Source organism: Pelodiscus sinensis, chromosome 19, assembly GCF_049634645.1.
Source record: "Pelodiscus sinensis isolate JC-2024 chromosome 19, ASM4963464v1, whole genome shotgun sequence".
Lineage (NCBI taxonomy): Eukaryota > Metazoa > Chordata > Testudines > Trionychidae > Pelodiscus > Pelodiscus sinensis.
In genome coordinates, this window is record NC_134729.1 from 6,237,232 (window position 1) to 6,249,786 (window position 12,555).

At 40.7% G+C, this 12,555-nt stretch overlaps 1 protein-coding gene across 1 annotated transcript in view; it reads right to left on the reverse strand.

Moving 5' to 3' along the window:
- The window catches only part of LARP4 (La ribonucleoprotein 4), a 51,956-nt gene that overhangs the window by 19,103 nt on the left and 20,298 nt on the right, over nucleotides 1–12,555 (reverse strand). Inside the window, 6 exon segments of the mRNA XM_075902050.1 lie at nucleotides 1,355–1,458; nucleotides 2,054–2,263; nucleotides 3,037–3,090; nucleotides 7,740–7,850; nucleotides 10,279–10,382; nucleotides 12,097–12,233. Coding sequence (XP_075758165.1) covers nucleotides 1,355–1,458; nucleotides 2,054–2,263; nucleotides 3,037–3,090; nucleotides 7,740–7,850; nucleotides 10,279–10,382; nucleotides 12,097–12,233 — 720 coding nt within the window.

Genomic DNA, 12,555 nt, shown 5'->3' on the forward strand with positions numbered 1-12,555 from the left:
ATGTCAGGAGTGGTTTAGCTATTATGCAGTGCTGCACTGAGTTCAAGGGACTAAATTAGATGGACTCTTGTGGTCCACTCCTGTTCCACACTTGCATGATTCCATGTGATTGTACAGTACTGATGCCAAATATACATAAATCTTCACTGCAAAAAATCACGGGGAGTCTTGCCCCAAGAGGACATGAAAGGGTTGCTTTGACTGCTAGCCTACACTGGAGGCTGAGTCAAGACTGCTGGTAAGAGCACAGATTGAATGGTAAAAATGATGTTGATAATTTTCATCAGGTAAATTAGGAAGTGGGTATACTGCCCACCTAGAAGCTTTTTGCCCTTATTGTACACACCAGCTGGGCTAAACAACTGTCAAAGACTAGGTCAACAAACACAAGGAGTCCTATAAAGAGTCTCATTTAAGTTTTTGTAACTAACAGGTACTACTTTAAAATTGCTCAATGGCAGTTGTGCAGGAACAACTGGGGGCAGGATCTCCCCCATTAGAAACAATTTTCTTTATAAATTAAGCTGCCTTGTTTGTTCCAAATGCAGCAATAAACACTTCACTCTTTTTGAAGGCCCAATTTCAAAGTCCATCCTCTGCTGAGCACGTCAATTTATGACCATGAACTTTAGCTTCATTACCAAATGTTTACAGCACAAGCAGTTGTCAAGTGAAGCCTCAAACATAAAAGCGATTACTGTGGTAATCAGTCTGCTTGCTGCACTCAGTAGGGAAGCCTGCAAATAAAAGTTTCCACCCACACAAGGCGAGAGTACTATAGTCTTTTGTAATCATAGCGCACTGCTCCAATGACACACAAGGCTTTTCCTCCTCTGCAAATAGAAGTGTTTGAGCTCACTTTCTAAAATTCTATCAAGAGACTGACGCGTAAATGAATCAGTGTAATAAATTGAGCATCCAGCAATTTTATCTAATAAGAGCTTGAATCTCTAAAGTCCTATAAGATAAGTGGCTTTACATATGATGTTAGTCTCACTACAGAAGCTGAGTGTCTTGTGAGAGTTTCTGATTAGGAAATAACGGCAACCATGAGTTAGAAACCGGTGCTTCTAAGAGGATGCTATCTTTGTTTCAGCCTTAAACATGTGCCTCCATGTGAACACCTTTGACGCTTTCAAATGAGTCCTTATTGTTACTGTATGGCCTCATGGAACGCTGGCAGGGATTTTATGTTCAATTTATAAAAAGAATCCCACTTAGATTTTGCAAACAAAGAGAAGAGTGATTTAGATCAACTACATGACATAATGGTGATGGTAATAAGCTTTCCTTGACGACACCATGGAAACTGCAATTTCTAAAAGCATAGACAGCTTCCTGATTTTTTTCTTACCGGTTTCTATGGAATGGACGACCTATGCTCATGGAAGCAGCATTTGTCTTATACGATCCTGGTGAATTAAAGCCATTCACGAATCCACCATTAGGAAAGGGAGCCTGCAATGCAGAGACAAGTATATTAAAACTGTCAAGATAAAAAGAAAAACCTGTTTACAGTCGTTTGACCCTTTTTTGCACTACTGACATTAACTTAACTTGCTGCTTTATCCAGAATGTTTTACACCTCAACCCTGTGCCATCACATTCCACTTATTACAACTGTTATATTATACTCCATCAAAAACAATTATCCTAGGTCCATAGCCTATAAAGCCACAACAATTTCATGATTTTTCTGTCCAGGGAGCACCAAGAAAATTATTCCCCACGTCCCCCGTTTTCCCTGGGATAAAACTCAGTTTACAATGGAGGCTGCCGAGATTTAACTGAAGCTGGAGTAGGATAGGGTGCCTGTTAGGGGCATATCTTATTGGGTCAGGACCGTTGCCAAATGAAGCCAAGGGAGAATAACCAACACTACATGGAAGAGATGACCACACACGTCTAATGCAAGATAGCAAAAGGTCAGCACAGGCCAATTTGTTACCTAAGCTTTAAGAGTATATTTTTGGGACACTATTCCCAATGTACTCCCATCCATCTCGATAACAAGACCCCTCCCATCATATGAAACATGGCACCAATTACTTACCAGTGGTGTTTCAAAGTAAGGTGCAGGGTTTGGAGACCAAGTCTGAGGCACAATACTGTAAATAGAGTACTGCTGAGGACTATATACAGGCTGCATAAACAGTGGTGAGGCAAACTGTGCTTGTGTTTGAACTGGCTGAGTATACACACTGGAATCCACGACCCGGTAACCATTTTTAGCAAAAAATGTGTTGATGGCTTTTATCCTCGCCTACAAGAGACCAAACCAAGTTATGTGTGCCACACTGAAGGAGAGAACAAGGAACAACAAGAGGGTTTTTTTTCTTATCTAGATAATAGAAATAAGAATAAGGAAAAACTAGGTTAACTGCTGACTATGAGCATAAACCTTTTGAGACAAGATACTGTAAAAATGGATAACCAACACTGCAACATAGTGTAGTAAAATGAAGGGCGGGTGTCTTAAGTCAATGGATCACTCAAGGCATTGAGCTTTGCGCTACATTCTGTGGAAATAACTGCCCTATAATCTGAGTGTAACTCAGAAATTAAGCAAATTCAGTGCTGTGAAAGACTCCAGACTGACAACTACATAACTCAAGTCTTCACATGATAGCTACTGTACAAGCAGCAGCAAATAGGACAAGCTTCACTCACCCTGCACAGCCATGTTGTCTAAATCTCATTCTAAAGGAGCAAGCAATACAAAATTAATAGATTTAAAATCTTTAATCCCTCTGCTGAGTTTTACTAACAAGATTGCCAATTTGGAAGCTGAAAATACTATATTATATATGCACTGCATCTCCATTGGAAACTGCACTTGGAAATCACCACCAGATGCTAGACAGTAACTTTTCATGCACAAACACACACCACTCTCACATTGGCTCAAGCTCGTGTCCTGTAGAGAAGAGGTTTTGCAACATAAAACACATATTTAATAAGTTTACTGTGCTGGCTAAAGAAAGACACACACGATTTTAAAACCTCCCCATACTCACATTTAACAAAGAGTCTTACCATTATTGGCTTGCCCTGAAAGGTTTTTACTTCTTCCCTTAAGTATTTAAATGCCTGTGTACATAAAAAGCACATTTAATTTAAAAGATCACTTTGATAGAACTACACATCCCCCTACACTTTGATAGAACTTCAAAGGCAGTCTTTAGAAACTGACTAATCTTCATAGCTAGGTCTGCATTCAAATGACCTTATATCATGATAAGTTTGATAATTTTATCAAAAGGAAAAGCCATCGTTATTTTAGACCATCAACAGTTTGCAATACTTCATGCAGTCCAAGCTGCAATATATGTTAGTACAAAGTTTCTGAAACAGTGGTACAAGTACCCTTAGGGGTACTTAAGGGAAGTACAGGGGGTAATGTCAACAACTGAAATTTGGAGAAAACTGAATTTGTTGTAAGTTTTACGATGTTTTATTATTTTTGTATCTTTTACACCCAAAAATGTCAGCGCCTGCCCGGCTACGGTTAACTTGTTTAAACAAATGTGTTGCAATGGTAGAAAAAATTGTGTGTGTCAAAACTGTAGGTCGTGGGGGGTACCATGCATTTTTTTAAAAGTGATAGAAATGTAGCCGTGTTAGTCTGGTGTAGCTGAAACAAAAAACAGGACTATGTAGCATTTTAAAGACTAACAAGATGGTTTATTAGGTGATGCGCTTTCGTGGGCCAGACCCACTTACTCAGATCAAATAGTGGAAGAAAATTGTTACAACCATATATACCAAAGGATACAATTTAAAAAAAAATGAACACATGAAAAGGACAAATCAAATTTCAGAACAAAAGAGGGATGGGGGAAGGAGGTAAATGTGTGAGCCAATGATATTAGAGGTGATAATTAGGGAAGCTATCTTTGTAATGGGTAAGATAATTAGAGTCTTTATTCAAACTTAAGTGTAAAATGTCAAATTTTAGCATGAATGACAGTTCAGAGGATTCTCTTTCAAGTGTATTCTTAAAAGGCCTTTGAAGCAGGATGCAGGTAATCAAGTCGTTGAGACTATGTCCTTTCTGGTTGAAATGGCAAGAAACTGTTTTTTCTTTGGGATCCTGTCTAATATCTGTTTTGAGAGCACTGATCCTTTGGCGAAGCGTCTGAGACGTTTGTCCAATGTACATAGCAGACGGACACTTTCGGCACATGATGGCATACATTATATTTCTGGGTGTGCAGGAATATGTGCTCTTCATCTTATAACTCACTTGGTTAGGTCCAATAATGTTATCAGCAGAGTGAATATGTGGACAAAGCTGGCAAGAGAAGGTACCAGGGTTGGTATTAGTGTGGTATGTCCTGTGGTTGTTGGTAAGAATCATCTTGAGGTTAGGTAGTTGTCTATAGGAGACTATGGATCTGTCTCCCAGAGCCTCTTGGAGTCTAGTATCCTGTTCCAGTATAGGCTGTAGTTTATTGATAATGTGTTGGACGGGTTTAAGTTGGGAGCTGTAGGTGATGACAAGTGGTGTTATTGTTGGTTTTCCTGGGTCCGTCTTGAAGTAGATGGTTTCTAGGTATTCATCTGGCTCTTTCAAATTTGCTTTATTTCATTTCTCCGGGTGGGTAGTTGACATTTATAAATGCTTGGTAGAGATCCTGAAGTTTCTGGTCTCTGTCAGTGGGATTAGAGCAGATGCGGTTGTATCAAAGGGCTTGGCTATAGATGATGGATCGTATGGTGTGTTCTGGATGGGAGCTGGAAGCGTGTAGGTAACTGTATGAGTCAGTGGGTTTTCTGTAGAGTGTGGTGTCTAATTTTCCATTGCTGACACCATTTCCTGGACACCACAGTACAAATCAGACAGGATCACAAAGAAAAACAGTCTCTTGCCATTTCAACCAGAAAGGACATTGTCTCAACGTGATTACCTGCATCCTGCTTCAAAGGCCTTTTAAGAATACACTTGAAAGAGAATCCTCTGAACTTTTGTTCATGTTAAAATTCGACACTTTACACTTAAGTTTGAATAAAGACTAATTATCTTACCCATTACAAAGATAGCTTCCCCAATTATCACCTCTAATATCATTAGCTCACAGACATTTACCTCCCCCCCCCCCCTCCCTATACCCCTTCTGTTCTGAAATTTGATTTGTCCTTTTCATGTGTGCTCATTTTTTTAAATTGTATCCTTTGGTATATATGGTTGTGACTATTTTCTTCCACTATTTGATCTGAGGAAGTGGGTCTGGCCCACGAAAGCTCATCACCTAATAAACCATCTTGTTAGTCTTTAAAGTGCTGCATAGTCCTGTTTTTTGTTTCATTTTTTAAAAGGGGTTACTTTATAAAAAAGGTTGAGAAACACTGTGTTAGTACATATGCCATCCTGCTTTCCTCCATCTTTCTTAAATCCTAACAAAGAAATGACTATATCATGTTTCTATCAAAGAGGAATTATTTCCTCTCTGTTGCAAGGGTTACATTGCCAGCAGTTTAAAACAGCAAGAGAAAGTGCATGCCTTGAATGTGCCCCTGCAACTGCATGTCAGTATTTGCATTTGACATTGAGAAACCACACCAGAGAGAGATTTTGTACCAAGTCAGACTATCTTCACTGCAAGACACCTATTGTTCCCTACGGCAGGGAAAAACACAAAAAACAGTGCCCATCAAGTTATTTACAGGGATACTTCATCTGCCTTGTTTGAAATTATTATTTAAGATGCCCACTTCTTGGCTTGCTCAATTAAAAAAAAATTTAAAAAAATCCAGTTTCATTTTCTTGTCCAGTCAATTTCTATAAAGTTTGGCTTCCAGATTCTTATGCAGTAACACAAAACCACAAGGCTTAGTTGTTAGGACTGTAGCAGGATGTACACTAGAGGAGATGTTCTAAACGAAAAAAAAAATTGATGAATCTATTGCTCTTAAGCCTTCTATAAAAGACCCAGCTGGATCTAGGTATGTGAAAGTGTAATTGTGTACACAATCATTGATTAACCTTCATGGTTACATGCAGACTCCTGGTACATGCTTAAAAGCTGGCTCCCAGCACGTACTGACTCCTGGGAAGCTGCTCTCTACCCTCTCTCCACTGTAACAGAGGCAGCAAGGCAAGGGGGGCAGGCAGAAGCCAGTTTGTGTGGTGAGCCATCTTTTAAATCGCCTAACATTCCTAGTTCTAGACATTTGTTCCAACAGTACAATTTTTAAAACTACAGGAATTAATGCAGTTCCATGTACAGTAAAACTCCATTGGTCCGGCATTCAATGCTCCGGCACTCCTGATGGTCCGGCACCATCGGGAACCCGGAAGTGCTTGGTCAGCCGGACCATTGGAGCTGCTCTGCACCCGGCTTCCCCGATTCAGCCACTGCTGAAACTAACAAGCAGCTGAATTGGGGACACCAGGACAGAGCAGCTCGGGTAGGTCCCATAGCACCACACCTCGGCGCTGCGGGACCGACCCGGCAGCACCCCAGCTGCTCTGTCCCAGGCGTCCCTAAGAGCAGCTGGGGTGCTGCCAGCTTGGTCTCGCAGCAACGAGGGGTGGTGCTACCGGACCAACCCAGCAGCACCCCAGCTGCTCTGCCGCAGGCATCCCAATTCAGCCGCTGCTCAAACTGACCAGCAGCGGCTGAATCGGGGACGCCTGGGGCAGAGCCCGACTATCGGAAGGGGGGGGGGGCTATGAAGGGTCTGGGGTGGCATCCCCCACAACTGCCCCCTTCCGATAGTCCGGCATATCGGATAATCCAGCACCCCCTGGGTCCTAAAGGTGCCTGATTATCAGAAGTTTACTGTACATTGTTTCCCCCTTTTAGCCAGCTCTAGTTTGAACTAGGGATGTTAATTTTTAATTAATCAATTAATCGAGCAGACAATAGAATTGCCATCAACTACTCGATCAGTCAATAAGGGGTGGAACAGAACATTCGCCATCCCGACTGCACCTCTGCCTCTTAAATGTAGTAAGACCTGCCCATGGCTCTTACTACATACACTTCAAAGGCAGAGGCGGAGCGGGTACTCAAGCAGTTCCCACTCACCTTGGGTTCTTCCTCCCTTTGAATATGGAGCAGGAGTTGCTACATCCCAAAGGGAGAGGCACAGCAGTTGGACCAGCATGGGGGGAGGGGGGGGAGACTGCTTCAGTCCCCACTTGTGCCGTTTCCCTCTGCACCTCTAGTACCCCTGTCCCCCATCAAGACTGTGATGGGCGAACCGGATTTTGAACTGGCTCCCCACCACCAGCACTGGCTCCTGCTCCCCTCCTTGTTGCCCCTCTGACCAGTCAGCCAGTCAACTCACTACTGCACTACCGAATAAGCATATGCTTATCGGGTAGTCGACCAGTCACTTACATCCCTAGTTTAAACGAAGCCAGCATTTCAAATATAGAGCTCTACATCCAGTATCCAAGATTTCCATTAACCAAATGCCATTATTTTGTTGTCAAGGGTAGCAAGAAAGACCAAACAGAAGCAGCAAACATGGGAAGAGGCAAACCGTAGAAATGCAGTCCAACAACAACAGTCATCACTAAGCACATGGATTTCTCTATCAGTTAAAATGAATTCAACTTTGTAAATAAACTTTTAGCTCTCCAGGCAATAGGTGCTGCATACATCAATCAAGTCAGTTATGTCTCCCTCGTGACACACATTTTACCAGGCACTATGTGTGCAGCTCTCAGTAACAAATCAAGTCCAATTAAAGGAAAGAGATTAGCTTCAAATTAAATGGAGTCTTACCTGTTGTGCATCAGTATCTGACTGGAATGTAATGTACCAGTTGTTATTGTGAGCAAACTCACAGCTTATTACTCTGGGACAGTTTTCACTTTTAAACAGTGCCTTCACCTCCTGAAGAAAGAGGAAACCTGTTAGTTATGGGGACCCAGCCCTATCATTGCAAATCAACTCTAAGATTTAACACCCTCTCCCCATCGGGGAAGGTTTTCCTTCTATGACTCTTCTGCATATAGAAAGCTCATCTTCTAGCCACGAATACGTCCAATCTCCAAGCAAGGGCACACCACTTATGTTGTTCAGCTAGACCTGTACCAGTCTAGTAATGAGACATTTCAAACTTTAATATGTGGATATATTCCTCCAGATTTAACAGGAGAATGTGGGTGTGTGCGCTAATTCATATTCTCCCAAACAACATTTTCATTTCCAAACCCTGAGATCCTCACTCACACAATTCTGAACTGTGCTTCTTTAGCAGAAACAAAAATACAGGACTATGTAGCACTTTAAAGACTAACAAGATGGTTTATTAGGTGATGAGCTTTTGTGGGAAGCTCACCCCCTAATAAACCATCTTGTTAGTCTACATAGTCCTGTTTTTTGTTTCAGCTAGACTAGACTAACACGGCTACATCTCTATTACTATTCTTTAGCAGAAAGCATCCTTGTAAGAGATACCACCCCTCCCAGGGACTGAACGCACTGTAGGCTTGCCAGCCTGGGTAGGAAGACAACTGGAAGCAAGCAGGTCTTACATGGCAGAGCACAGCAGTTTTAGGTGCTGCATAACAAAATTTAGCTTTCTTCAATAGATGACATGCATATAAGTACATTTGTCAAGAAACGAATGAAAATGAGATGCCCAAAAATCACTTGAGAAAGTTTAACTACTTGAGATTTCTACTCAGTGGACAAACACATCTGTGCTCAGGAAAGTCTTTAGGATTTATGGGGCCTTACATAGTACTATTATACTGGTGCCCCTATACCCAACAGCAGCCTGGGGAATGATTTGTTGAGAGAGTTTATAATGTTAAGCAATACACTAACAGTATTCTAAAGCAAACTTTAAAACTAAGGTCCTGTTGATTAACATACTAAATTCAGAAACTGACAGTATATACCTGGGGTTGGCAAATGCCTGTTAAATGGCTTCATTACCACGTGAATGGCTTTCACAGGTTCTATGTTCTGCTACAAGAACAGGGTTTTCCCACTTCAAGTAGATCCTCTCTGAAGGAAGCAGAGCCACAGAAAAGGGATAGGAAGAGGTGGGTGGGAGGACACTAGGACCTAGTCATGCCCTAAATTTTCAGGTTCCCTCCACAGCTGTATATGGGTACGGATGACACTGTGCTGTTCTTTAAGCGAATGACATGAGTCTTGCACTCATAAGCTACTCAGATTAAAAAGACATTCCTTCACCTCTCAAAAAGTGGGCATTTTTGGTGAGGGAACAATGGGATAAACAAAGATTCCAGCATTAAGCTACCAAGGAAGCATTAGGAGTTACTGCCTTCAAACTGCATGCAATTTTCCTTGTTCACTAAGCTTACCTTGAATAGTCCCTTAGAATGTGTGTTAACTATTTATACTAAATCATCTTTTCAATCTTGCATTTAGCTGTGATGCTCCGAGTACTTATCCCTGAGCTGAAGATGAGCTTTGTGTGGCTCCTCTCTCACCAACAGTAGTTGATCAAATAAGAGATTACCTCAACCACCTTGGTTTCAAGTTAGCCAAGTTACCTTGACAGAGGTCCTTCTGAAGCAAGATTCTTAACCTTGACAGAGGTCCTTCTGAAGCAAGATTCTTAACTTCAACAAGAGCAACAGTTACGCAAGAAGTTGCTGGCATCAAAATGGGTTTCAGCTTTTAAGAGGAGCAACAGACTTCAGAAATTTACAAGGCAAAAAATCTTAAGTGCCACTATATAAATGTCTCGTATTACACAGCTCTAAAATCTTTTTAAAAAAAATAACTAACAGCTCTGTCAGCCAAATATCAACAGGCATTTTATTATGCTCTATCATCATGAGCTTGACTCAAACTGGGTCACAATGAATAGGAAAATTTGTATTAATGTTTTTATCTGCCAAAATAACCCTCAGACTTAATGCAAAGTGCTTGCTGTGAAAATTTTTGCCTGAAATCTGTGTTATCCCCTCAACTGACTTCAGTTTTGTATCCAAAAGGAAACCCATTCAACCGCCCTTCCAGAAAGCCTAGGTGGCTCCACAGTCTTCAGTGGAAGATAAAACGTTTTATAGAACAAAGAGCATTTTACTGCGTTGTCATCCTTTTTCATTATGTTGATATCAATGGAATGAGATATGGCCTTTGGTTTCCCATCACTTCAAGAAAGAGAAAACTGTAAGTTGTTTTACAGAAGACCACTCAGTTGAATTAAATCTTATCCACAACTTAAGTTGCCCATCAGCTTTTTAAAAAAGCACATCACTCTTTCTGTTGCAGCTTGAAAGCCACATTTTCAAGTCCCAATATACTTACTGCAAAGGATGGGATTTTTTTTTTTTACCTCTATAGGCGTTGTTTCAGGGATCTCACGAAGAATAATAATGCATCGTTTATGGTTTGGTCTTACTTTCTCCCCTCTCTCATCTACTTGTACCATAGGGGAAGCTAAAATTAAGATAAAATTGGATATTAGCGTAACTCTCTGCAATATGCACACAACTGACAGCAGCAAGATTCAAACAGATGTGTGTTTGGATATATTGTAGACATTAAGGATCTCCTTCAGTTAGTATTTAATTTTTCACTAGTCACTCCACACACTATAGCTGTCAATGTGTACTCAACTATACGATTAACCAATAAGCCTTGGCTTATTGGTTAGTCCTGTAAACTACACACACTTCTGCCCCCTTGCTGCCTCTGTATCAAGGGGAGTGGGGAGGGGGGGGAGGAGGGGCAGGAGCCGGTGCCCATGAGGAACCAGTTTTTAAGCCAGCTTCCCACAAGCACCAGATCCTATGGAGCTGTCTGCCATCTGCTCTCCTACCCCAATCCCCGCACTGCTGCCTCTAAGAGAGAGGAAGCAGTGAGGGGTAGGGGCAGGCAAGAGCCAGTACAGACGAGAAGCTGGCTTTCAAGCCAACTCCCCATGCATATCAGCTCCCATGGAGCTGCCTCTGAAATGAGCTTTGAATGTGAGAAGAGACATGACTGTTTTATTGTCTACACAGACTGTCAGAGATCCTGACATTTGTTTAGTTACCTGTAGAGATTACAGACAAAACCAATTGTGACAGAGCTCAATCTTAAAAGGTGAGGCACAAGGGTTTCTGAAAAAAAATTGTAACCGTATTTGGTAATTAAGAGTTTAAGCTTTTACCAAGAATAGTATTTTCTCCCCAACAGCCACTGCACTTTTATTTTTATCCTAGGTGCCTGTCTCCACTCATATTATGTAGTTCAGAAACTAACAGCAATAAGAACAAATTTTTACTTCTCATACAGTAAACAGGCCTACTGGCAGAAAAAAGTATGTACTGGACTACATACAGGCATACCAGGATGTATGCTCAATACTGACAGCAGAAGTCATACAAAATTAGCTATATCTTAAAACAATGAACTGTGACTAGAAAAAAAAGTAATGCAGCTTTTTTTTTTTTTTTTTTAATTATCCTTGCACCTGGGTAGATACATTATTTGTGTAACTGAGTGATGAGTTCTTCAATTATCTGGAGTCATGAATTTTTTTTAAACACATGCACTAAAGGTCATATACATATACTTCTAATATTCAAAGACACTAAGCACTTCCTTGCTTCCCAGATTAATTGTGAGTTGTGGGAGGTTGGCATCAAACATGCATCAGGAGTTGATCTTCTTGAATTTCCCATTTAAATCTTAAGGAAAGAATTCCAGAGGATTTTATACCATTTCTTTCTTTGGCCAATAAGAGTCAGATGTTTACATTGTGTGTGAGAGAAATCTTAAATATAGGCATGTCTTCACACCTGAGCAGGTGGGGAAGGCAGACTTGCTGTTCTGGGAGTAACGTTTTTGCTTTTAGTTAACAAAACTCAGTCCTCCTGAGAGCCGTATCTTAAGACAAAATTGAGGAAGTTCACTTAATACAAAATATAGGAGACCGAGCTAACTACTCTTATATGGATTTGCTTTGGATAGCTAGGTTTCCTTCAAAAAGAATCAATTGCAACCCAATTTTTCCACAAATGAAATCAGTAGCTATAGGCCTGAGATTAGTCCCACACAAACAATAATACAACTGCGTTTCTTTAAAACAGAGCTCCTTGTATAAGAGCTTTTAGCGAACATTTCTTCTACCAAGCTAAAAGAAAGTTTTAAATAACAAGTGACGTACATCTCAATACTTCAAGAATAAGGTCAATATTGGTGGTCAGCTTCTTAATTCCTTCTATGTTGGCAATTGTCCATATTGGAACAAACTGATCACTGTCCATTTGAGACATCAAGTAAAGATCCTTAGATAGATTCTCACTAGAAGTGAAAAAAATACACGTTTTAGGCAAAGTCTTAGTTTTAGGGAAAAAAAAGCTTAGTGATAGAACAACTAGACGTTTAAGATTCAAAAAACAAAGTAACTGCCATTCTAATCAACCTGCACATGCTTCCACCAGTTTTCACACTTGAGAATAAATACAAACGAAACTCAATCAAGGCAATGAAAATAAAGTGATAGGGCAGTTGAACAGTGTCTAAGGCTAAACTGCTGTTATATCATCCTGCCTGTACAACATGGAGCTACTTACCAGTATGCTATTAAGTTGCCTTTACCCCCTCAACTTGCAAAATACAGAAA